At 42.9% G+C, this 27,310-nt stretch overlaps 1 protein-coding gene across 6 annotated transcripts in view; it reads right to left on the bottom strand.

The window, feature by feature from the left end:
• LOC110527921 (protein kinase C-binding protein 1) overlaps positions 1–26,609 on the bottom strand; it is a 40,245-nt gene extending 13,636 nt beyond the window's left edge. Inside the window, exons 1-4 of one of the 6 annotated variants that reach the window (XM_036983394.1) lie at positions 26,499–26,609; positions 13,431–13,691; positions 1,064–1,134; positions 575–726 (exon numbers count right to left, since the gene is read on the bottom strand). In XM_036983394.1, the coding sequence (XP_036839289.1) occupies positions 575–726; positions 1,064–1,134; positions 13,431–13,444 (237 nt within the window). In that variant the 5' untranslated portion in view covers positions 13,445–13,691; positions 26,499–26,609. Of the gene's footprint in view, positions 1–574; positions 727–1,063; positions 1,135–11,134; positions 11,839–13,430; positions 13,894–26,498 lie in introns of those variants that run through there. The other 5 variants (XM_036983395.1, XM_021609545.2, XM_021609542.2 and 2 more) reach the window with 5 other exon arrangements.
• Positions 26,610–27,310: the final 701 nt, after the last annotated feature.

Below are 27,310 nucleotides of genomic sequence, written 5' to 3'. Positions count from 1 at the left end.
CTGTTATCAAACTGGAAGAGAATCACTGTAGATTATATTGCAAATCCCCTTTCAAAGGTCAAGACAGTGAAAAGGATCAGTTTGAGAAACTAGCCTTTAGTATCACTTAATGATTGGATCTGAGAAGCTGTGTTTTGGTCCACACCCACTACTGTTTTGCATTGAGACAAGCTTTGGTCCATGGCTTATAAACCAATGTTGCTATTATAATTGACCATTTATAAAGCTGATTAAAAGTGTTAAACATTAATTGCATCAGTTTTTCTTTGAGCAATATCCGAAAACTCAATCAATTTCTTGATTTCAGTGGGCAAAATTAAGCATGCAAACACACATTAACGAAACAATAATAATTTAGATAACAATTGTATTAGGACATATAGGCTTACTGTAACACTATAAGAAAGTATAAACCCTTGGTCTCACAAACATCAAATAGTCCCATGGCATACCAAAAGACTCAATTGGAACCGAAAGTTAGTTTTTTTAGTAGGATATATTGCAGTGTAACTGCAGTGTAAACCCAGCAGCCTCACAGTGTGAGCACAGAGGAGAGTGGAGGGGGAGGTCGCACCTGGTCTTTACTGCTGCTGACTGCTCCTGGTTTCTTCTTCTTTTTGACCGGGCTGGAGGAGGTCTCAGCAGGGGAGTGACCGTTGGATGAGTGAGGGGGGCTGGGCACCTTTCGTTTCTGCGCCGCTCGCTCCACTAATCCAGGGACTGAAACTGCAGAGAGGGGTCAAAGGTCAGACATGACAGATGCAATATTTCTAAGAAGAAGGTGCATGTACTAGCCATAGAACAGTTGTTTTCCTACAGTACAGAAGATAAAACCAGTTGCCATAGCGATAAGACATGACAGCGATATGAACAGAAGCAGCACATTAGCCTCCATCTTGTACCTTGTATCGTTCAGCTCTGTACCAGACACACACACACATGCATGCACACATACAGTACACTCAACATGGGAGCAATAAAATAAACCCTTTCACCACATACTCCACACAGGCATAGGCAATAATAAGTAATAGTATAGCTCAGCTTTGTGTTTTTTTCTCACCTTTGGATCGTGTAGAGATCTCCATCCCCTCTACTGCATCTGACTCAGTCTTCACCTCCTCCTCAGCCACACTGACGCAGGGAAAAGAGGCACTATTAATGCCCTGTTATGACAGCACCTACAGAAAGACTCCCAACATAGATCATTTCATCCAATGCGTTCTACAGTTTGACTCCCTATGCTTTAACCAGACATAGCTTCATCCACAGTATGTTCAGTGTGCACTTGGTACCAATCATAAAATCACACTGTATAAGAGCATCTGCTGAAGTCTTACAAATCTTATTTGTGTGGATCTAGTATCATTTTCAGGGGAAAGACATAATCCCGTCTGGCTGTAAAGGTCTGCTTTAACACAGACTCACTTGGCAGTGAGACTCACTCTCTCAGTCTCACTACAATGGGGTGTTTCTTAGAGCGAGAGTCCATTTGGCCCAGAAGCAAACTCTGTCTCAACCAATTCTGACTGGACACAGACACACGCTGTTCATTTGGGTGCCGGCTCTGGCCAGAAAAAGTCCCTCTCTTATTGGGAGAAGGAAAATGTTTAGTAAAGCAATTTCAAAACAGGAAACGCCACGTATTCATTTAACCATTTATTAGAAAAAGATGACAACATGTAATACATTAGTCTTGGCGTTAGGCTCTGATCCTTTGGGGTAGCTCACTACGTGTGTCATGTTAAGATAATAATGATAATTACAGGCATGGCACAAGTTACGCTATACCAATCCCACTGCAAGAAGGAAACAGAACCAAAAAGGTGGAGGATGGGGTGGGTGCTAGAAAATGCAACCGCATACTATCAAGCAACCAACAGAAGTACAGGTAGCAGAGAATGAGTGAGTAAAACCGATCAGCTAAATAGACCACCATATTAAAGGTAGGAAGTGTTTGTAGAATATGATGCAACGTCAGTTGATGCATCAGCTAATGCATCGCAGAAGCCAACACTCGGGTTCCCTGTATGAATTAGCACTGCCCTTAATGTCTAGTAAAGAAGTGTTCCAATGTTAAGAGTTCCCGAGTGACAAACTGACAGAATGTGATTGGACTAGGTCAAATTATTTGTTTAGTTAATTAGGATCCCCATTAGCTACTGCACATTGAGCAGCTACTCTTCCTGGGGTCCACACAAAACATACAAATACATGACCGAGTACAGAACAGTTAGACAAGAACAACGTAAGATATTACACAAAATAAAAGTAAGAGTTATATATAGGAAAGACACAACAATAAAATGTACATACAGTTGAATTCAGAAGTTTACATACACTTAGGTTGGAGTCATTAAAACTTTTTTTTCTTCCACTCCACAAATTTCTTGTTAACAAACTAGTTTTGGCAAGTCGGTTAGGACATCTACTTTGTGCATGACACAAGTATTTTTTCCAGCAATTGTTCACAGACAGATTATTTCACTTATAATTCACTGTGTCACAATTCCAGTGGGTCAGAAGTTTACATACACTAAGTTGACTGTGCCTTTAAACAGCTTGGAAAATTCCAGAAAATCATGTCATGGCTTTAGAAGCTTCTGATAGGTCAACTGACATACTTTGAGTCATTTGGTGACCTCCACAAGTCTGGTTCATCCTTGGGAGCAATTTCCAAACGCCTGAAGGTACCATTTTCATCTATACAAACAATAGTCCACAAGTATAAACACCATGGGACCACGCAGCCATCATAACGCTCAGGAAGGAGACTCGTTCTGTCTCCCAGAGATGAACGTACTTTGATGCGAAAGTGCAAATCAATCCCAGAACAACAGCAAAGGACTTTGTGACGATGCTGGAGGAAACAAGTTACAAAAGTATCTATATCCTCAGTAAAACGAGTCCTATATCGACATAATCTGAAAGGCCGCTCAGCAAGGAAGAAACCACTGCTCCAAAACCGCCATAAAAAAGCCAGACTACGGTTTGCAACTGCACATGGGGACAAAGATTGTCCTTTTGGAGAAATGTCCTCTGGTCTGATGAAACATAACAACATAATAAAAAACATAATAAAACTGTTTGGCCATAATGACCGTTAGGATCGTTATGTTTGAAGGAAAAAGGGGGAGGCTTGCAAGCCGAAGAACACCATACCAACCGTGAAGCATGGGGGTGGCAGCATCGTGTTGTGGGGGTGCTTTGCTGCAGGAGGGCTGGTGCACTTCACAAAATAGATGGCATCAAGAGGCAGGAAAATTATGTGGATATATTCAAGCAACATCTCAAGACATCAGTCAGGAAGTTAAAGCTTGGTCGCAAATGGGTCTTCCAAATGGACAATGACCCCAAGCATGCTTCCAAAGTTGTGGCAAAATGGCTTAAGGACAACAAAGTCAAGGTACTGGAGTGGCCATCACAAAGCCCGGACCTCAATCCTATAGAAAATTTGTGGGCAGAACTGAAAAAGCATGAGCGAGCAAGAAGTCCTTCAAACCTGACTCATTTACTCCAGCTCTGTAAGGAGGAATGGGCCAAAATTCACCCAACTTATTGTGGGAAGCTTGTGGAAGGCTACCCGAAACGTTTGACCCAAGTTAAACAGTTTAAAGGCAATGCTACCAAATATTTATGTGTGTAAACGTCTAACCCACTGTGATGAAAGGTTGCAAAATCATGTGATGAAAGAAATAAAAATCTGAAATAAATCATTTCACATTCTTAAAATAACGTGGTGATCCTAACTGACCTAAGACGGGGAATTTGTACTAGGATTAAATGTCAGGAAATGTGAAAAACTGAGTTTAAATGTATTTGGCTAAGGTGTATGCAAACTTCCGACTTCAACTCAACCTTTTTATATTCTTAAATACAGTACAGTTAAATTAGATTTTATTTTTTAAACGAAGAGAGGCGCTGCGACCCAATATGTTTTTTAAATGTGTTTTTTAAAGCTAAACTTGCTTTTTGCCAGAGTAACCTCTGGTGGCAGAGCATTCCACGATGATAGGGCTCTATAGATAACTGAGTGACACATTCAAATCAGTTTTTGGTTTGGGTTTCGTGAAGAAACCCATAGTGACATGTCTGCTTTTATGTACAGTGGGGCAAAAAAGTATTTAGTCAGCCACCAATTGTGCAAGTTCTCCCAAGATGAGAGAGGCCTGTAATTTTCATCATACAGTGCCTTGCGAAAGTATTCGGCCCCCTTGAACTTTGCGACCTTTTGCCACATTTCAGGCTTCAAACATAAAGATATAAAACTGTATTTTTTTGTGAAGAATCAACAACAAGTGGGACACAATCATGAAGTGGAACGACATTTATTGGATATTTCAAACACTTTTTTAACAAATCAAAAACTGAAAAATTGGGCGTGCAAAATTATTCAGCCCCCTTAAGTTAATACTTTGTAGCGCCACCTTTTGCTGCGATTACAGCTGTAAGTCGCTTGGGGTATGTCTCTATCAGTTTTGCACATCGAGAGACTGACATTTTTTCCCATTCCTCCTTGCAAAACAACTCGAGCTCAGTGAGGTTGGATGGAGAGCATTTGTGAACAGCAGTTTTCAGTTCTTTCCACAGATTCTCGATTGGATTCAGGTCTGGACTTTGACTTGGCCATTCTAACACCTGGATATGTTTATTTTTGAACCATTCCATTGTAGATTTTGCTTCATGTTTTGGATCATTGTCTTGTTGGAAGACAAATCTCCGTCCCAGTCTCAGGTCTTTTGCAGACTCCATCAGGTTTTCTTCCAGAATGGTCCTGTATTTGGCTCCATCCATCTTCCCATCAATTTTAACCATCTTCCCTGTCCCTGCTGAAGAAAAGCAGGCCCAAACCATGATGCTGCCACCACCATGTTTGACAGTGGGCGTGGTGTGTTCAGGGTGATGAGCTGTGTTGCTTTTACGGCAAACATAACGTTTTGCATTGTTGCCAAAACGTTCAATTTTGGTTTCATCTGACCAGAGCACCTTCTTCCACATGTTTGGTGTGTCTCCCAAGTGGAGGTGACCAAATACAGGTGGCTTGTGGCAAACTTTAAACGACACTTTTTATGGATATCTTTAAGAAATGGCTTTCTTCTTGCCACTCTTCCATAAAGGCCAGATTTGTGCAATATACGACTGATTGTTGTCCTATGGACAGAGTCTCCCACCTCAGCTGTAGATCTCTGCAGTTCATCCAGAGTGATCATGGGCCTCTTGGCTGCATCTCTGATCAGTCTTCTCCTTGTATGAGCTGAAAGTTTAGAGGGACGGCCAGGTCTTGGTAGATTTGCAGTGGTCTGATACTCCTTCCATTTCAATATTATCGCTTGCACAGTGCTCCTTGGGATGTTTAAAGCTTGGGAAATCTTTTTGTATCCAAATCCGGCTTTAAACTTCTTCACAACAGTATCTCGGACCTGCCTGGTGTGTTTTAAATATCCAATACATGTCGTTCCACTTCATGATTGTGTCCCACTTGTTGTCGATTCTTCACAAAAAAATACAGTTTTATATCTTTATGTTTGAAGCCTGAAATGTGGCAAAAGGTCGCAAAGTTCAAGGGGGCTGAATACTTTCGCAAGGCACTGTAGATACACTTCAACTCTGACAGACAAAATGAGAAGAAAGAAATCCAGAAAATCACATTGTAGGGTTTTTTATGAATTTATTTGCAAATGATGGTGGAAAATAGTATATTGAAGTATTTGGTCACCTACAAACAAGCAAGATTTCTGGCTCTCACAGACCTGTAACTTCTTCTTTAAGAGGCTCCTCTGTCCTCCACTCGTTGCCTGTATTAATGGCACCTGTTTGAACTTGTTATCAGTATAAAAGACCACAACCTCAAACAGTCACACTCCAAACTCCACTATGACCAAGACCGAAGAGCTGTCAAAGGACACCAGAAACAAAATTGTAGGCCTGCACCAGGCTGGGAAGACTGAATCTGCAATAGGTAAGCAGCTTGGTTTGAATAAATCAACTGTGGGAGCAATTATTAGGAAATGGAAGACATACAATACCACTGATAATCTCCCTCGATCTGGGACTCCACGCCAGATCTCACCCCGTGGGGTCAAAATGATCACAAGAACGGTGAGCAAAAATCCCAGAACCACACGGGGGGACCTAGTGAATGACCTGCAGAGAGCTGGGACCAAAGTAACAAAGCCTACCATCAGTAACACACTACGCCGCCAGGGACTCAAATCCTGCAGTGCCAGACGTGTCCAGGCCTGTCTGAAGTTTGCTAGAGAGCATTTGGATGATCCAGAAGAAGATTGGGAGAATGTCATATGGTCAGATGAAACCAAAATATAACTTTTTGGTAAAAACTCAACTCGTCGTGTTTGGAGGACAAAGAATGCTGAGTTGCATCCAAAGAACACCATACCTATTGTGAAGCATGGGGGTGGAAACATCATGTTTTTCTGCAAAGGGACCAGGACGACTGATCCGTGGAAAGGAAAGAATGAATGGAGCCATGTATCATGAGATTTTGAGTGAAAACCTCTTTCCATCAGCAAGGGCATTGAAGATGAAACGTGGCTGGGTCTTTCAGCATGACAATGATCCCAAACACACCGCCCGGGCAACGAAGGAGTGGCCAGTCTCCAGATCTCAACCCCATAGAAAATCTTTGGAGGGAATTGAAAGTCCGTGTTGTCTAGCAACAGCCCCAAAACATCACTGCTCTAGAGGATATCTGCATGGAGGAATGGGCCAAAATACCAGCAACAGTGTGTGAAAACCTTGTGAAGACTTATAGAAAAAGTTTGACCTCTGTCATTGCCAACAAAGGGTATATAACAAAGTATTGAGATAAACTTTTGTTATTGACCAAATACTTATTTTCCACCATAATTTGCAAATAAATCATTTTGTCCGTCATAGTTGAAGTGTACCTATGATGACAATTACAGGCCTCTCATCTTTTTAAGTGGGAGAACTTGCACAATTGGTGGCTGACTAAATACTTTTTTGCCCCACTGTGTGTCAATTTGAAGTGTATGCAAATAGATTATACAAGTGGTTAGGCATTTTCAATACACAAATGTTTCTTAAAAAGACAAAGAGAAGAAGTAAATTTGTCGTCAACCATGAAAGACTATCATGTACTGTATGTTGTTGATGTTAGTTCTGTGTGTACACTTAAGGGCAAGGCGTGCTGCTTTGTTTTGAGCCAGCTGCAGCTTTGCTAGGTCAGTAGGTCTTTATTTGCTGCACCTGACCATATTACCAGACAGTAATCAATATGGGACAAGATCAAAGCCTGAACAACTAGTACAGTTGATCTGTGTGTCAAAAAACGCAGAGCCTTTTTTATAAGACATACAGTGCATTCAAAAACTATTCAGACCCCTTGACTTGACATATTGTTACATTACAGCCTTGTTCTAAAATGAATTAAATAGTTTTTTACTCCATAATGACAAACTAAAAACAGGTTTTTAGACAATTTTGCTAATTTATTGGGGGAAAAAATTGAAACATGACATAAGTATTCAGACCCTTTACTCAGTACTTTGTTAAAGCACATTTGGTAGCGATTACAGCCTCGCATCTTCTTGGGTATGACGCTAAAAGCAGATCCTCTCAATCTCTGTCAGGTTGGATGGGAAGTGTCACTGCACAGCTATTTTTAGGTCTCTCCACAGATGTTAGATCGGGTTCAAGTCCGGGCTTTGGCTGGGCCACTCAAAGGCATTCAGAAACTTGTCCCAAAGCCACCACTGCATTGTCTTGGCTGCGTGCTTAGGGTCATTGTCCTGTTGGAAGGTGAACCTTCACCTGTCTGAGGTCCTGAGCGCTCCGAAGCAGGTTTTCATCAATAATCTCTCTGTATTTTGCTCTGTTCATCTTTCCCTCGATCCTGACTAGTCATCCAGTCCCTACCACTGAATAACATCCCCACAGCATGATGCTGCCACCACCATGCTTCACCGTTGGGATGGTGCCAGGTTTCCAGACATGAAGCTTGGCATTCAGGCCAAGAGTTCAATCTTGGTTTCATTAGATCAGAGAATCTTGTTTTCATGGTTAGAGTCCTTTAGGTGCCTTTTGGCAAACTCCAAGCGGGCTGTCATGTGCCTTTTACTGAGGAGTGGCTTCCGTCTGGCCACTCTACCATAAAGGCCTGATTTGGTGGAGTGCTGCAGAGATGGTTGTCCTTCTGGAAGGTTCTCCCATCTCCACAGAGGAACTCTGGAGCTCTTTCAGAGTGACCATTGCGTTCTTGGTCACCTCCCTGACCAAGACCCTTCTCCTATGAATAGTCAGTTTGGCCAGGCGGCCAGCTCTAGGAAGTCTTGGTGGTTCCAAACTTCTTCCATTTAAGAATGATAGAGGCCACTTTGTTCTTCGGGACCTTCAATGCTACAGAAATGTTTTGGTACCCTTCCCCAGATCTGTGCCTTGACACAATCCTGTCTTGGAGCTCTATGGACAATCCCTTTGACCTCATGGCTTGGTTTTTGCTCTGACATGCACTGTCAACGGTGGGACCTTATACTGTATAATCATGTCCAATCAATTCAATTTACTGCAGGTGAACTCCAAGTTGTAGAAACATCTCAAGGATGATCAATGGAAACAGGATGCACCTGAGCTCAATTTCGAGTCTCACAGGAAAGGATCTGAATAGTTATAAAAATAAGGTATTTGTTTTTTTATTTGTTTTGAACTGGTTTTGCTTTGTCGTTATGGGGTATTGTGTGTATTTAATCAATTTTAGAATAAGGCTGTAATGTAACAAAATGTGGAAAAAGGGAAGGGGTCTGAATACTTTCCGAATGCACTGTACATCTTCAAAACAACTTCTGGTCAAAAAAAGGTACCAATCATCTGTCATTGTCTCATTGGAACAATGTCTCAGGGATTAGACATGCTTTTGTGAAGCCATGTATTTCATAAAATTGTGTTGAATCCTATTTACATGTGAACTCACACTTATGCATTGATGTCCAACCTGGACTCAGGGGTAGACATAACATAGTAAATGTAAATCCTGGACACTCCAATTGATATATGATATGCTACATTCCATATGGTATGTATTAATTTATGGATGTCCATTTTTTTATTTTTTTATTTAACCAGGCAAGTCAGGTAAGGTCAAATTATTAATTACAATGACGGCCTAGGAACAGTGGGTTAACTGCCTTGTTATGGGGAAGAACGACAGATGTTTACAGTGTCAGCTTGGGGATTTGATCTAGAAACCTTTCGGTTAATGGCCCAACACTCTAACCAGTAGGCTACCTGCCGCCCCAAGACTCATCCATTTTGTATGATATGTTACGAAGTATAATTCTTCCAATATGTTACGAATTGCAATTCGTACAGTATGTTATGAATTTGCAAAACATATGATATGTTACGAATTCCAATTAGTTGTGGCTAACATTAGCTAGGTGGCTTGGGTTAGGGGTTAAGGTTAGGGTTAGCTAACATACTAAGTAGTTGCAAAGTAGTTAAAATTGTAATTTTGTCTGATAAGATTCAAACACGCAACCTTTGGGTTGCTAGACATTCACGTTATACACCCACCCACCCTGACCAGCCTTAAAGACACACTATGCAGAAATCGCTGCACCATTTCCTGGTTGCTAAAATTCTAATAGTTTGCCTAATTTCAGTTTATGTGACAAAAACAGCAAGTATCGTATATTGAATCAATGTATCATCTAAACCACTGTGAAATATATTTTCCATAACCAATGTTTGAATCTGGTGTACAAAAGACGCAAAAATGAAACTTAAGCACGGAATGCATAGATATGGGGTACATAGAACAGATCTACCACTTCTTAGATTTGCTTTCAATGAGAATGACATATCTATAACTCACCTTTCTATGTGAATTTGGTCAGGTTGCACAAAAAGTTACATATTGCAGCTTAAAGTAACCTTATGTCTTATGTAACCATACCATATCATACTAATTTGAGTGTCAAGAGGTTTATGTTTATTATGCTACGTCTAGTCTATGAGACCAGGCTGTGAGGCTAAAAGGGGATTTCTCAGATTACCAAATTATACAGACATCTCATCTACTGTAAATGACTGGGCATGGATGGGACTGTATGTAACTAACTGGTTTGTAACCAACAGCTAAATGTGTCCTAGTTTCAACATGACTTGAAAAACAATCATGCATTAAACTCAATAGATCTTCTCCTTCCTGTCACCCATGAATCCTGAGCCCCCCACCCTTGGGTCCCATGACTGAGACTTCTGAGAGAGATGGGTCAAGGCTGAACTGAGGCAGGTGCAATGGAGAACCATCCGCTCTACAACTGCATGGTGACTACAATGCCCTCTATAATGGAACTATCCACAGTCCCAAAACCCCCTAAAATGCAACATCACACTCATGCGCATCATATCCCTCAAGAAAGAAGCGACTCAAACATTCCTGTTTCTTTGTCTTGCACAAACATAGCCCCAGCCCTATGCTTGTGCATCATTTAAATGCACACTTCCGTGAATTTAAACAGTACTTTCTTGTGGGAAAGCCACTGTTTTAATCAGTATCAGCTCAAGATCAACCTCCTTGTTATTCAGACACCAAATGTGTCGATCCCCTTATTTCAGCCATTTTCTTTGACGCCAAGTCACAAGCTACTGTCTCACAGCTCAGATGGGTTCCATTTCAAAAGCTTTTTATTTAGCTCTTGGGGAGAGCAGCATAATTAAAATGCGAGAGTGCAGGATACAAAGATAGCAGCTCCCTGTTAGAGCAGCAAATGTAGTCCCTTTTCCACCACCTCTCTATCCCCCTCTCTGTCTTAGTTCTCCTCTCCATTTCGGGTAGAAAATGACAGCTACATCTGCAGTGACAGAGCATTGGCTTTACTGGCCTCCACCTCTGACAACCTGTCAGCAAAGACAGAGATTTTCTCCCTCAGCTACATCCCCTCCTCCACAGGCCAGGAGAGCAGAGGGAGAGAACAGTGATACACACAATAAACACAAAAAATCAATGCCTCCCAATCTTCCAACAACACCCCTTCCTGTTGTTAAAGCATTGCAGAAAATACATTATTTTCATGAATATAGTGATATCACCCCTCCCATACCCTCTCTTGACACAAAACCCATGCTTCAATGTAGGAAATTGACAGCATACCTTTTTCCTCTTTACGCACAGAATTCTTCAGGCTTTTTTTTTTTTTTTTCAATTAGTGAGGCCGGTGGGGGATGAGACAAAGCAGAATTTTCCAGAAGGGCCTTGCTCTTCCTGCTGCTCTCTCTGCGATTGTCAATCTTTAACCTCAGCTGTGGGCTTCTGATTGGTTTGTGCGCCACACGGAGGAGTTGCCTGATTGGGCGCCCGGCTTAGTGTGCCACACAGGCTATCTTCTCCCCTCTTTCCTCAGACACAGTGCTGCAATGCAGAGAGGATTTCTCCTCACTCTCACAAAACCTCTGCAACCAAGTCCCTCAAAGTCCATATAGCCCTCACTGGCTGTGTGCATTTTCTAAAACATGGGGGATGCAGTTACACAGGCTTAGAGGGAGCGTATCAGATTCCCTCCCTCTTCCTCCACGGCTCTGAGGCAGTGTGTATGGCGTCCATTTTGAAGACATTCCCTCCCTGCCTGCTGAGCACACTGCACACACACGGCTCCGGCTGAGGCGAGCTGCTGTAGAAAGCACACACAGCTTACCAGTAGACGGCTCACAGGAATGCAGGAAGGGCCTTACAAAGACAGGGCTGAAAATGTCACAGGCCTCAGGAATCAAAATGGACGGCTGTGGTTTAGACTGAAGAACATGCAGCCAGTGCCAACACCCTTTTCCCTGTCCAATACGTTCCTACTGGCATTACCTCTGGTCAAATAAATCCTTAAGGGCTTGGACCTTAACAATGTGTCTATACTTTTAACCAACAGTGGTATTGCTATTACTTATTTTTTTATACCAGTACCAGATCTCTATTTGTAGTTAAATAAATACTAATGCTTCCATTAAGATTATAATGGACAAAAACAATGATGGTTTAACATGGAGAATAAATCTGAACAAGGTGAAGGTCGTTAGGAAAGGTCAGACTACTCAGGTATGGGGAATAATTAAAAATGAGTGCCAGCATGACATGGTTTTCTTGTTTCGTGTGAAACCGAAAGTGTCCAGTGGTTTAAAGTCTCTATAACATGGCACAGCAGCATTGGCTGTGTGTGTGAGTAGGCTTTGCTGCATGCGTTTGTGAGTATGAGGTGTGTGTTTTGTGTGAGTGAGTGTGTATCACCTGGTAGATGGCTAGTGATGGCTGTTAAACAGTCTGATGGCCTGGTAATAGAAGCTGTTTTTCAGGCAATTCAATTTGAGGCCGTTGACGTTACATGCCAGACAAGCATTTTGCATGGTTGTTGTCAAAACATCTGCCGACATACAGCATTCGTCTATGTGTGCAAATTCTATGAGTTCCACTAGAGACTTAGAGATTCTCATATCCTTTTTGGGATAATTATCTACTTTTGTCCAAGGCTCTGTCTGAAGCAGCCTTCCTTCCCTTCATCAGGCTTCACATACAAACACCCAGAGTGTCTAGACCCGAGGCACAGAGAGGGGAAGCTCTCTGAAATGGATGCCACTCCAAAGCAAAGAGAAAGCTGTGAACTGAAAAATAACATTAGGCAGATTTTCTCACCAGATACTAAACTGTTGAGGCATATAATCTAACATTCGGAGACATTTTATTTCAGCTAGTTGTTAAGAAAAACAGTACTATATATGTTGGTTTAAACCCAGACGAAACGTGTTCAATGATTCAACATGCTAAAACAAGAATGTGAATACTGTCCATTGTTATAAACCGTAGTCTGGAAAAACACCCTGACTGTACAGCCATCATAGTTCATCTTGATTGACTACTTCCTGCTTGGAGGGTGTAAGATTAAAAGTAGTGCCATGCACTAATACCACTCTGAGGCCTAAATCATTCTTGCTGTGCTGTCATTGCTGAGCTGTCTCTTTACCATCTGTTAAATCCACTGGGATCCCCTAATGAATGTTCTCTCGCCCTGCTACGGCCCTCTCCCCTCCCCACACCTTCCATTTTGAATGTACAGGCCTGTGACACAGTCATAAACACTTACAACCCAACAACAACCTAGCCAAACTGATCAATCCTGTGCCTTATTGCAAAAGGGATATATTCCTCTTGCCATGGTATATTCTGTACAAAGGAATGAAGACAGGCTGATCCCCTATGTGACCAGAGACATATACAGTCAGCAGAGGAGAGGCAGCCTGCTGTGCTCTGCTTTCCTGCCAGGCTCCACTCCTGTGTTCTAGGGACTAGCAGGCTCTCTCCCCCCTTCTCTCTCCATGAGACAAACCTGTATTCCTGAGGCACATAACATATACAGTAGCTGGTAGCTTATCAAAGAGGAAGTGAAATAATAAAAAATCAAGCTTACCTCTGTGGATGCATGGCTAACAAACTCAGTGTGTTATATGTCAATGCTTGTTAAAACATGGAGGACAAACAGCCCTCTAAGTCCTCACCCTGCTCAGAGCATAGCCACGGCTCTCCAGGCTGGCCGATGGGCTGCTAGGATAGAAGCCAGGTTGTGAGTGGCCTGCTCTCACTGGCATGATGTAAGGCTGCAGCTGATTGGCTGGGGCATTTCCTGGCTGCTAATCTTTTGTTCCACACAGGCAGGCTGGAGAAAGAAGCGCTGTGGACAGAGGAAGAAACAAGGCCCAAATCACAAGATAAACCATTTCACAGCGCAAATCAGGCAAGAAAACCACATGGAGCTGTAATCCATGTCTGACCCGTCTATATTACATGGACATTTGGTTGTATTTCACAAAGTACAGTAACAGCAGCATGAATACAGGACAGGCCCAAGGCCCTCATGTTTCAGGAAAAGCCTTTGTCTCAGAGATTACGCCGCAGTGAAAAACCATCCGCTGTGAAAAAAGTGTTGCACAAATACAAGCAAACAGCGAGAGACCGTCAGAGGGCTCAATCTCAAGGTTTCCTCCTCTTGAAAATGAGATGAACTCGTACAAATGCATACTGGACATCAACACATTACATAACAATGCAAACACAGTTTAACAGAACAAAGATGAGTTACTATGTTACCCTATTTGAAGACAGAAGTTGACACCAAGTTCTCATGCGGCCTCAAATTCTAATGTGGTCACATAAAAATGTACTTTTATGAGCAGATGTGATGGGTTTTTATCTCATCAAATAAAGAGAATGGCAGGAATATTTTTTTAATGTGATGCTATGGGTATTTAACAAAGTATGTTTCCTTGGCAAGTCAGATTTAACAGGGTTTCAAACCTGTAGACTACTTAAAAGCCAATGTACCAATGTTATTATTACTTCACTAACTAATACCAGAATTGGGATTTCTCTGCCTTCGTAAGGGACCTTTTCTTAAGAAAACAGACTAACCTGTGGCCTATAGCAGAACGGAGAGATTAAATATGTGGCTAATAAAAAATATAAAAAAGTCTGGTATTCCTCTCAGAATTCTGCAGATTGACAATGTAGTAGTCCCTGCAGAGCCGTGAGAGTTGGACCAGTGCGGGTTCTGCATTATGAAGCATTTACATGACACTTCAACATTCTATGGCAGCCATGTTAGCTCCCCATTATTATTACATGGAGAATACAATGCTATGTAACTGAATGTCTAGAATTTGAAAAATACAAACAATTCAAAAAGTTGGACTAACTCTCTAAATATATGTCTCAATAGAGTCCCTCTATTGCCTATGACAGACTATATTTTTGCCCCTTATCTGTTGCCTGGCTACCCAAACTAATTTCTCCGGCCAATCGCTATACCACGCCCATGGACATCCGTTTCTTCTCCACAATGGTCAAGTTTGTTTTTCATGACCTGGTGCCCCGGGTGAGCGGAGTTAACTCATTTTATGTAATGCCATTCCGGACTCAAACATTAAGTCTGGATCTGAGTCGCTGCAAGGCAGTTAACCTCCTCAACAACTGCGCCATTGAACGTTGATTAAAGCAGCCCCCCACAGCTCTCTGATTCAGAGGGGTTGTGTTATATGCGTTGTGCAACTGACTATATATCCCCTTTCCCTTTGGGCTGCGTTCAGTATGTTTGTACGTTCTGGGACATTCAATTGAACGGAAATGGTGTTGTACTGAACGATCAGTTGAAAATCTTAGAGGTTAGGGAACGCTGTCAGCATGGCTACTGCCCTTTAAATACGTCACTCATTGCTGCAAGCCACACCCACCAAATGGGAGCAAACGTACCTCAAAGGCTGTTCAACAATTTACAAGAACGTTTTGAGAACATTTCGCTTAGTACAAACCGTTCCGTAGGTAGCAAACATTCAAGTGAACTGCACGCACCTCAGATAAAACAACAGTTTGAAAATGTGTCATTGTCTTTGATACTCTGATTGGTTAGAGATGATTCAATCGTTAATTACTTTATTTTGTCCAATACCCCTCATTTTGACATCACAACAATGGCAGTCTCAAACTGAAGTATGTAGCCAGTGGTGTAGAAATACTTAAGTAGTTTTTGGGGGTATCTGTACTTTACTTTACTACATATATTTTTGTAATTTTTTTTACTTCACTACATTCCTAAAGAAAATGTGGTACTTTTTACTCCATACATTTTCCCTGACAGCCAAAATAACTTGTTACATTTTGAATGCTTAGCAGGACAGAAAATGGTCCAATTTGCACACTTTTCAAGAGAACATCCCTGGTCATCTCTACTGCCTCTGATCTGGTGCTCACTAAATACAAATGCTTTGTTTGTAAATTATGTAGGAGTGTTGGAGTGTGACCCTGGCTATACGTAAATAAATAAAATTGCACTGTCTGGTTTGCTTAATATAAGGAATTTTAAATTATTGTTACTTTTAATACTTACATATTTTAGCAACTAGATTTACTTTTGTTACTTAAGTATATTTAAAACCAAATACTTTTAGACTTTTACTCAAGTAGTATTTTACTGGGTGACTTTCACGTTTACTAATTTTCTATTAAGGTATCTTTACTTTTACTCAAGTATGAGATCAATAAAAAAGTGGTCAGATGAAGCAGATGCTAAGCTACAGGACTGTTTTGCTAGCACAAGACTGGAATATGTTCCGGGATTCTTCATTGGCTTCATCAATAAGTGCATCGCTGACGTCGTCCCCACAGTGACCGCACGTACATACCCTAACCAGAAGCCATGGATTACAGGCAACATCCGCACTGAGCTAAAGGCTAGAGCTGCCCCTTTCAAGGACTCTAACTTGAAGCTTATAAGAAATCCCGCTATGCCCTCCGATGAACCAACAAACAGGCAAAGCGTACAGGACTAAGATCGAATCGTACTACACTGGTTCCGACGCTCGTCAGATGTGGCAGGGCTTGCACACCATTACGGACTACAAAGGGAAGCACAGCTGAGAGCTGCCCAGTGACACAAGCCTACCAGACGAGCTAAACTACTTCTATGCTCGCTTCGAGGCAAATAACACTGAAACATGCATGAGAGCACCAGCTGTTCCGGACGACTGTGTGATCACGCTCTCCGCAGCCGATGTGAGTAAGACCTTTAAACAGGTCAACATTCACAAGGCCGCACGGCCAGACGGATTACCAGAACGTGTACTGCGAGCAAGAACTTACCAACTGGCAAGTGTCTTCACTGACATTTTCAACCTCTCCCTGTCCGAGTCTGTAATGGCAACATGTTTTAAGCAGACCACCATAGACCCAGTGCCCAAGAACACTAAGGTTAGCTGTCTAAAGGACTACCAACCCGTAGCACTCACATCTGTAGCCATGAAGTGCTTTGAAATGTGGGTCATGGCTCTCATCAACACCATTATCCCAGAAACCATAGACCCACTCCAATTTTCATACCGCCCTAACAGTTCCCAGATTATGCAATCTCTATTTCACTCCATACTGCCCTTTCAAACCTGGACAAAAGGAACACCTATGTGAGAACACTATTCATTGAGTACAGCTCAGCGTGCAATACCATGGTGCCCTCAAAGATCATCAATAAGCTAAGGACCCTGGGACTAAACACCTCGCTCTGCAACTGGATCCTGGACTTTGACGGGCCGCCCACAGGTGGTAAGGCTAGGTGACAACACATTCGCCACGCTGATCCTCAACACAGGGGCCCCTCAGGGGTGTGTGCTCAGTCCCCTCCTGTACTCCCTGTTCACTCATGACTGCACGGCCAGGCACGACTCCAATAGCATCATTAAATTGGCCGATGACACAACAGCGGTATGTCTGATAACTGACAACGACAAGAGAGCCGATAGGGAGGAGGTCAGAGACCTGGCCGTGTGGTGCCAGGAGAATAACATCTCCCTCCACGTGATCAAGACTAAGGAGATGATTGTGGACTACAGGAAAAGGAGGACTGAGCACGCCCCTATTCTCATCGAAGGGGCTATAGTGGAGCAGGTTGAGAGCTTCAAGTTCCTTGCTGTCCACATCACCAACAGACTAACATGGCCCAAGCACACCAAGACAGTCGTGAAGAGGGCATGATAACACCTTTCCCCCCCTAGGAGACTGAAAAGATTTGGCATGGGTCCTTAGATCCTCAAAATGTTCTACAGTCGCACCATTGAGAGCATCACTGGTTGCATCACTGCCTCGTATGGCAACTGCTCGGCCTCTGACCGCAAGGCACTACAGAGGGTGGTGCGTACGGCCCAGTACATCACTGGGGCCAAGCTTCCTGCCATCCAGGACCTCTATACCAGGCGGTGTCAGAGGAAGGCCCTAAAAATTGTCAAAGACCCCAGCCACCCTAGTTATAGACTGTTCTCTCTGCTACCGCATGGCAAGCGGTAACGGAGCGCCAAGTCTAGGTCCAAGAGGCTTCTTAACAGCTTCTACCCCCAAGCCATAAGACTCCTGAACATCTAATCAAATGGCTACCCAGACTATTTGCAATTCGGAAGAATTCTGTTTGAGTCGTCAGGCAACTTTAGCTGTGTACTGAATGACACATTGCCTTTTCTCCATAAGTACACAGGGCATTACTCAGACACCAGTTTGTCAACCCTGAGACATTTTTCTGCTCTTGAATATGTTTGCTGTCATTTAGTCACACCTCTGCAATTTTATCCAATTATAAACTCAGCAACAAAAGAAACTGTCTTTCGAAGATCATTCGTAAAAATCCAAATATCTTCCCAGATCTTCATTGTAATGGGTTTAAACACTGTTTCCCATGCTTGTTCAATGAACCATAAACAATTAATGAACATGCACCTGTGGAAAGGTCGTTAAGACACTAACAGCTTACAGACGGTAGGCAATTAAGGTCACAGTTATGAAAACTTAAGACACTAAAGAGGTCTTTCTACTGACTCTGAAAAACACCAAAAGAAAGATGCCCAGGGTCCCTGCTCATCTGCGTGAACGTGCCTTAGGCATGCTGCAAGGAGGCATGAGGACTGCAGATGTGGCCAGATGTTGCAATGTCCATACAGTGAAACGCCTAAGACAGCGCTACAGGGGGACAGGATGGACTGCTGATCGTCCTCGCAGTGACAGACCACGTGTAACAACACCTGCACAGGATCGGTACATCCGAACATCACACCTGCGGGACAGGTCCAGGATGGCAACAACAACTGCCCGAGTTACACCAGGAACTCACAATCCCTCCATCAGTGTTCAGACTGTCCGCAATAGGCTGAGAGAGGCTGGACTGAGGGCTTGTAAGCCTGTTGTAAGGCAGGTCCTCACCAGACATCACCGGCAACAGCGTTGCCTATGGGCAGAAACCCACCGTCGCTGGACCAGACAGGAATGGCAAAAAGTGCTCTTCACTGATGAGTCACGGTTTTGTCTCACCAGGGGTGATGGTCGGATTCGCGGATCGATTTGGAAGTGGAGGGTCCGTCATGGTCTGGGGCGGTGTCCGTCATCGACTGAACTTGTTGTCATTGCAAGCAATCTCAACGCTATGCGTTACAGGGAAGACATCCTCCTCCCTCATGTGGTACACTTCCTGCAGGCTCATCCTGACATGACCCTCCAGCATGACAATGCCACCAGCCATATTGCTCGTTCTGTGTGTGATTTCCTGCAAGACAGGAATGTCAGTGCTCTGCCATGGCCAGCGAAGAGGCAGCATCTCTATCCCATTGAGCACGACTGGGACCTGTTGGATCGGAGGGTGAGGGCTAGGGCCATTCCCCCCAGAAATGTCCGGGAACTTGCAGGTGCCTTGGTGGAAGAGTGGGGTAACATCTCACAGCAAGAACTGGCAAATCTGGTGCAGGCCATGAGGAGGAGATGCACTGCAGTACTTAATGCAGCTGGTGCCCCCACCCTTTGTTCAGATACACATTATTCCGTTTCTGTTAGTCACATCTGTGGAACTTGTTTCAGTTTATGTCTCAGTTGTTGAATCTTGTTATGTTCATACAAATATTTACACATAATAAACACAGTTGACAGTGAGAGGACGTTTCTTTTTTGCTGAGTTTAGTATCCAATAATATAGCTAGTGTTGTATATGTCATCTTCTGTCCTGAAGTTGAGGTGAAGTGAGATCTTTTGAGGACACATTTTTTACGAGGTAAGTGTATAAGTCCCTTTTGCCTGAATAGACTGTGCCATAGATGGGTTAGCTGACAACATCACGAAAACTATGAGCATGCTGAGGGTGCAGAGGTCTGTGAGTTGTTGTGATTCTGGGTGACCAGATAGCTACCAACAATGACAAGAAACTGCCTTGTGTCGAATCGTAAGTGCCTCGTTTTAACTAGTTTCATCTTGTTCTTGATACCATATCTTGTTGTGAGGTGTTTTTACTGATTTCTAATTATTGCTAATATAGCTACAATTCATTAGCTAGTTAACCAACAACTGTAACAATGTATTTGAGAGACAACAGGTGCTCATTGTGCAAATGTATTGTGTATTTGTTTTCAATAAACATTGGAGAGAAATATAGTTTACATGTTGTCAACAATCTAAGCCAATCTGTTTTGCCCCATACTGTAGTTACGAAAGTGTCGGTTTTGTTGCTAAACAAGCAACCCTTCAATATAGAGCTCGCCAGCTTGTAGTCACAGATAGTAGAACATCTTTGTTGTAGTCCTAAAACCGGGATATGTGTTACCTCCGACTCGTTCAGCCATCCCAATAGAGAAAATGAATGGGGAAAGAGTAGGGTTTGGGATAAACGCAGAAAATACGGTCTGAGGTTAACACACCTTTCTGAATTATGAAGCCTGTGGTGCTTTGTGTTTTTTGTTTATTACATAAATGCTTAAAAATTCACAAATTGACATTAGCTGATGAAGATTCTCATAAAACAAAACACATGATCTATGCCTGTATTTACCACATACCTTATTTTTGGCGTTTATCCCCCCCAAAAAATAACTCCATTAATTTCCCCATAGGCCATGCCGGAGTTGGTACCTACAAAAATACACCATGACTATTTCTAGTTTGTACAGTTTTGCCTTACCTGAAGGTGAATAGCGACCTCTTGTGGAGCCGTATGCTAAAGCACTGCATGTCACCCCTCGCTGACCTCTTTGCAAGTTGGGTAAATCTTTTTTCTTTGCTGTTTTCATGTAGTTTTATATTTCTTTAAAAAGACAATGGCTATGCACAATTTTGTCACAGTAGGCTAACTGTCAGGTGGATCCAGGTGCGAAATAAATTGCTGAAATCTTACTAGGCGATGAGAATTCTTTAATTTGCTGAAAAGCTAGCTATTAAGTATCACTGACTATATGAGAAGAATTCTCACCAAACATCTAGCTACTCAGTTGTGTAGTTAGTGAGTTGGCAGACTAGTAGTCTAACAGGGATGTAAACAAATTTGTGGCCAAAATTTTAGAGAAATAGGCTTTTGGAACATGGATGGAACATTTTAGAGATATTTAATTTCAGCTCATGAAACATGGGACCAACGCTTTACATGTTGCATTTATATTTTTGCTCAGTGTAATATGCTAAATTGATTCCAGATATGCTTCTCTTGGCCATATCCGAATCTTGATATGCTCTTTGATATGTTGAAAATAAGGACGATTTCTGATGCATTTCTGAGTTTTCGGCACATGCTTAATAAATGGACAAATATGAAATCCATATTTTTCTTTCATGCACAAATCATTTTGGGATTTCCTCTGGATATCATACATGGTATGGCCAGCTATTGACTCATTAGATATCCTGAGATAGGCCTATGTGGACATTTTACTTTTTCTATTTGATGACAAATACTGTACGTGTTTTTTTTCATCCATAACAAACAGGGGTATTGAGGGTGTGCAACTTTTATTTTCTGTCAAATATATATTTTTTGTAGAAAACATTGGCCTATATTTGCATCATTACAGAAAACATGTGTTGTGATTTGCTATGCTGTATTTGTTTTTATAGAAATAGCAGAGATGTGCTTTGGAAACAGCAACTTTGAAATATAATGATGTTTGCCTTTCCGTGCCTTGTATTTTATTACTGAATGTGGTGCACTTGTATGCTCAGATATGTCACCTTCATGTGAAGAAGCATGATCGGTTTAGGCACCTGAACAGGTAAAATAATTTGGGTGCTGGACATTGATTACGAGTCGAATTTAGCCCATTTTCAAACAGACATACGAGATAGTATCTCAAAATGTTTAGATATGCTGGCATGGAATCCCCTATCACAGATAGCAGAGAGCCCATTCTGGAAATGTGAAGTCCTTGTAGAGTATATTGTTTAAAACAATACATGTCTAAAAATGAACTAATTCAAAAAGAGTACTTTTGAGATATGACTATTAATAGAGCACACTTAGGAGTATAATGACTCACAGGTGTTGTCAGTATCATTTACGATAATTGGGTCTTACAGGTGGCATGTATAGGTCTAAAAAAGGGCCAATGGCCACTTTCATCATGATTTTTTTTTTTTATGGTTTGTGTTGCAAATGTAAAAAGCAAAAACATCCCTCCTCCCAATGAAGTTTCTATGTGAGAAATGTCAGGACAATTTGAGATCCCAAAATGTTTTTCAGACTATGCCGGTACGTAATCCCCCGATAGTATCTCAAAATGTTGACGTAAGTGTATATATACACTGAGTGTACAAAACAGTAAGTACACCTGCTCTTTCCATGACATAGACTGCCCAGGTGAATCCAGGTGAAAGCTATGACCCCTTATTGATGTTAAATCTACTTTAATCAGTGTAGAGGAGGGAGCATCCTGATCAAGCTCTGAGGCTGAAATTGAATCTGATCAGCCTGTCAGGAGTGAAGCTCACCCACTTTGTAAATGTAAAAACATTATCTATAAAATATGGTGTCCATTTACGTGAGTTTCTCGTGATCTCGACAAAACAACTTTGGTATGTTGTGATCATGAGAAAAAATATATTGTAATCTCGACAAAACAACTTTGGTATGTTGTGATCATGAGATAAATAATTAATGATCTCGACATAACGAGGGAATACTTTTTTTATTCATGTGTCCTCTGGACTTCCGTACCTTTGAGCACCTTTTTATCTCTTGAAAAGATCACTTTCTGAGCACTTCTACAATGGGTAAATATGTATGGAATGTTTTGTTCCAATCAAAATGGGTGTTGTCAAAAAGTGATTGGATTCACATGGATTTACCCCAATTGAAACCTTCAAGGACATGCCTACATGTAACTATGCCTACAATATCCTGTTGAACATGAGGAAATGTCTCAAAGAAATGTGTCATTCAAAATTCTGTATTAAACCGTCATCCAGCCTGCAAGTGTAGCCTGAGGTATTTCAATGAGACTTAAGACTTCTCTTTACTCCCAGAGGTAAACGCCTAGGACCCTAGGCTTTAGCACAGTGGACTAACAAAGGGCTCGTTCCTCTGTTCAGACGTTGTTTACGCCTGCCAGATCTCACAACGCCTGGATAAGTATTTTGCGTATCAGTTTACCACATATGTTATAGCAATCTGGTTACCGACTGCAGAGTCGGTGATGTGGTACACAACCATTGCATGCAGCCTCTGAGCAGGGGAACGTGACTAAATCGTTGTGGCATGTACAGTTGAAGTCTGATGTTTACATATCCCTTAGCCAAATACACTGCTCAAAGAAATAAAGGGAACACTAAAATAACACATCCTAGATCTGAATGAATGAAATATTCTTATTAAATACATTTTTCTTTACATAGTTGAATGTGCTGACAACAAAATCACACAAAAATTATCAATGGAAATCAAATTTATCAACCCATGGATGTCTGGATTTGGAGTCACACTCAAAATTAAAGTGGAAAACCACACTACAGGCTGATCCAACTTTGATGTAATGTCCTTAAAACAAGTCAAAATGAGGCTCAGTAGTGTGTGTGGCCTCCACGTGCCTGTATGACCTCCCTACAACGCCTGGGCATGCTCCTGATGAGGTGGCGGATGGTCTCCTTAGGGATCTCCTCCCAGACCTGGACTAAAGCATCCGCCAACTCCTGGACAGTCTGTGGTGGATGGAGCGAGACATGATGTCCCAGATGTGCTCAATTGGATTCAGGTCTGGGGAACGGGCGGGCCAGTCCATAGCATCAATGCCTTCCTCTTGCAGGAACTGCTGACACACTCCAGCCACATGAGGTCTAGCATTGTCTTGCATTAGGAGGAACCCAGGGCCAACTGCATCAGCATATGGTCTCACAAGGGGTCTGAGGATCTCATCTCGGTACCTAATGGCAGTCAGGCTACCTCTGGCGAGCACATGGAGGGCATGCTGTGCTGCCCCCCAAAGAAATGCCACCCCACACCATAACTGACCCACCGCCAAACCGGTCATGATGGAGGATGTTGCAGGCAGCAGAACGTTCTCCACGGCGTCTCCAGTCTCTGTCACGTCTGTCACGTGCTCAGTGTGAACCTGCTTTCATCTGTGAAGAGCACAGTGCACCAGTGGCGAATTTGCCAATCTTGGTGTTCTCTGGCAAATGCCAAACGTCCTGCACGGTGTTGGGCTGTAAGCACAACCCCCACCTGTGGACGTCGGGCCCTCATACCACCCTCATGGAGTCTGTTTCTGACAGTTTGAGCAGACACATGCACATTTGTGGCCTGCTGGAGGTCAGTTTGCATGGCTCTGGCAGTGCTCCTCCTGCTCCTCCTTGCACAAAGGCGGAGGTAGCGGTCCTGCTGCTGGGTTGTTGCCCTCCTATGGCCTCCTCCACGTCTCCTGATGCAATATGATGCTGCCACCCCCATGCTTCACGGTTGGGATGGTTTTCTTCAGCTTGCAACCCTTCCCCTTTTTCCTCCAAACATAACGATGGTCATTATTGTCACGTTCGTTGGAAGCATTATCGGACCAAGGCGCAGCGGATGTTGAGTTCCACATTATTTATTAGAATGTGAAACTTAGCAAAACAATAAACTAACAACAAACCGTGACTACAGAGGTGCTACGTGCACTAACTCAAAACAATATCCCATAAAACACAGGTGGAAAAATTCTACTTAAATATGATCCCCAACTAGAGACAACAATAGTCAGCTGCCTCTAATTGGGAATCATACCAAACACAAAAATAGAAAACTAAACTAGAACCCCACATATAATAACTAGAAAACCCCCTAGTCACGCCCTGACCTACTATACCATAGAAAAACAAAGGCTCTCTATGGTTAGGGCGTGACAGTACCCCCCCACCCCCAAAGGTGCGGACTCCGGCCGCAAAACCTGAAACAAATGGGGAGGGTAGGGGTGGTGATTAGTGTTGGTGGCAGCTCTGGTGCAGATCGAAGAACCCGCTCATCCCGTGGATCCAGCCATGGACCCGGGCCGAACACTGTGCCTGGACTGGACCTTGGTATCAAGGAAGGCTCCTGCCATGGAGCGGAACTGGACACCAGATCTGGACTGGGCATTGACGCAGGGGAAGGCTCCCGCCATGGAGCAGGACTGGACGCTGTGCCTGGACTGGGCACCAACGCAGAAGAAGACTCTGGCCTTGGAGCTGGGGCCAGCACAGGACGTACCTGACTGGGACCACACACTTCAGGGAGAGTGTGAGGAGCAGGCACAGGACGTACCTGACTGGGACCACACACTTCAGGGAGAGTGTGAGGAGCAGGCACAGGACGTACCTGACTGGGAAGGCGCACTTGAGGGAGAGTGCGAGGAGCAGTCACAGGACGTACCGGACTGGGAAGGCGCACTTGAGGGAGAGTGCGATGAGCAGGCACAGGACGTACCTGACTGGAGACACACACTTCAGGGAGAGTGCGAGGAGCAGGCACAGGACGTACCAGACTGGGGACACGCACTTCAGGGAGAGTGTGGAGAGCAGGCACAGGACGTACCTGACTGGTGACACGCACTTCAGGGCGAGTGCAGGGTGCAGGCACAGGACATACCTGACTGGGAACACACACTTCAGGGAGAGTGCGAGGAGGAGACACATGACGTACCAGACTGGAGAGGTGCACTTGGTTGCACCAGACTGCTAACCGGATCCTCTGGTCGGATGTTGAGCAGAACACACTTGCACAACATCCCTCTCATCTCACTCTCTCCCAACTTCGCCATTGCCTCCCTGACAGTCTCTGGCTCTTCCCTCTGCTCAGCCGCCAGCTCCATGTGCCCCCCCCCCAAAAAAACACTTGGGGTTGTCCTTGGGCTTTCTGTAGCCGCGAGTTATATCAATATAGGACTCATTTTACTGTGGATATAGATACTTTTGTACCTGTTTCCTCCAGCATCTTCACAAGGTCCTTTGCTGTTGTTCTGGGATTGATTTGCACTTGTCAAACAAAAGTACGTTCATCTCTGGGAGACAGAACGCGTCCCATTCCTGAGTGGTATGACGGCTGCGTGATCCCATGGTGTTTATACTTGCGTACTATTGTTTGTACATATGAATGTGGTACCTTCAGGCATTTGGAAATTGCTCCCAAGGATGAACCAGACTTATGGTCTACAATTATTTGATTGTCTGATTTTTTTAAATTGTCCCATGATGTCAAGCAAAGAGGCACTGAGTTTGAAGGTAGGCCTTGAAATACATCCACAGGTACACCTCCAATTGACTCAAATTATGTCAATTAGCCTATCAGAAGCTTCTAAAGTCATGACATCATTTTCTGGAATTTTCCAAGCTGTTTAAAGGCACAGTCAACTTAGTGTATGTAAACTTCTGACCCACTGGAATTGTGACACAGTGAATTATAAGTGAAATAATCTGTCTGTAAACAATTGTTGTAAAATGTACTTGTGTCATGCACAAAGTAGATGTCCTAACCGACTTGCCCAAACTACAGTTTGTTAACAAGAAATGTGTGGAGTGGTTGAAAAACTAGTTTTAATGACTCCAACCTAAGTGTATATAAACTTCCAACTTCAACTGTATGTGACCCAGACCAGGTTCAAACACTGTCAGACACACATATCTATGATGGACTGCTTACTCTTTGAGGAAAAGAGACTAGTCGAAGACGTCACTTTAAACTACAAAGATGCAGCCCTACCTTGGGAGATTCTCAGTTGGGAAAAATTATGTCCTCTCCTTGACCCCTCCGTCCTCCTCTCCTCCGTGTCCCGGAAACCGATAAGTGGCCGAGTGGTTGAGGAAAGTATCAATTCATTAGTAGGCGGATGGATGAGTATACTTCCCTCCACAATTGACCTACTTATGTAAAGGATACACAAGAGGTTCCTACCAGCAGCTAGCTCAGAAGTGTTTTAAAATCTGCCACACCCCCTTTGAATCAGCTGTTGGTTTCTCAAAGGAGAAAAGCATATGCACACATTTCAATACGGTATTTTTGGTTTTATCTATAACATGTGTCACACCCTGACCATTGTTTACTTTGTATATTTCTATGTTTTGGTTGGTCAGGGTGTGATCTGAGTGGGCATTCTATGTTACATGTCTAGTTTGTCCAGTTCTATGTTCGGCCTGATATGGTTCTCAATCAGAGGCAGGTGTTCGTCATTGTCTCTGATTGGGAACCATATTTAGGTAGCCTGGGTTTCACTGTGTGTTTGTGGGTGATTGTTCCTGTCTATGTGTTTTCACCAGATAGGGCTGTTTAGGTTTTTGTTACGTTCTTTATTTTGTAGTGTTTGTATTGATTTGTGTTTTACGTTTGTTTATTAAAACATGGATCGCAATCGACACGCTGCATTTTGGTCCGACTCTCCTTCTCATACAGAAAACCGTTACAACATGTCTTACACAACTAGTTACATTTGATATAATCACTTTACACATTTATTTTGGTATTCCACCCCTGTAAACATAATTTGCTTGATAATGTGGGTGTGGGGAAGGAGAGTC

The sequence above is a fragment of the Oncorhynchus mykiss genome, chromosome 7 (assembly GCF_013265735.2).
Source record: "Oncorhynchus mykiss isolate Arlee chromosome 7, USDA_OmykA_1.1, whole genome shotgun sequence".
Taxonomy (NCBI): domain Eukaryota; kingdom Metazoa; phylum Chordata; class Actinopteri; order Salmoniformes; family Salmonidae; genus Oncorhynchus; species Oncorhynchus mykiss.
The sequence above is the reverse complement of the archived record's forward strand: the minus strand, read 5'-3'. Positions and strand labels throughout refer to the sequence as shown.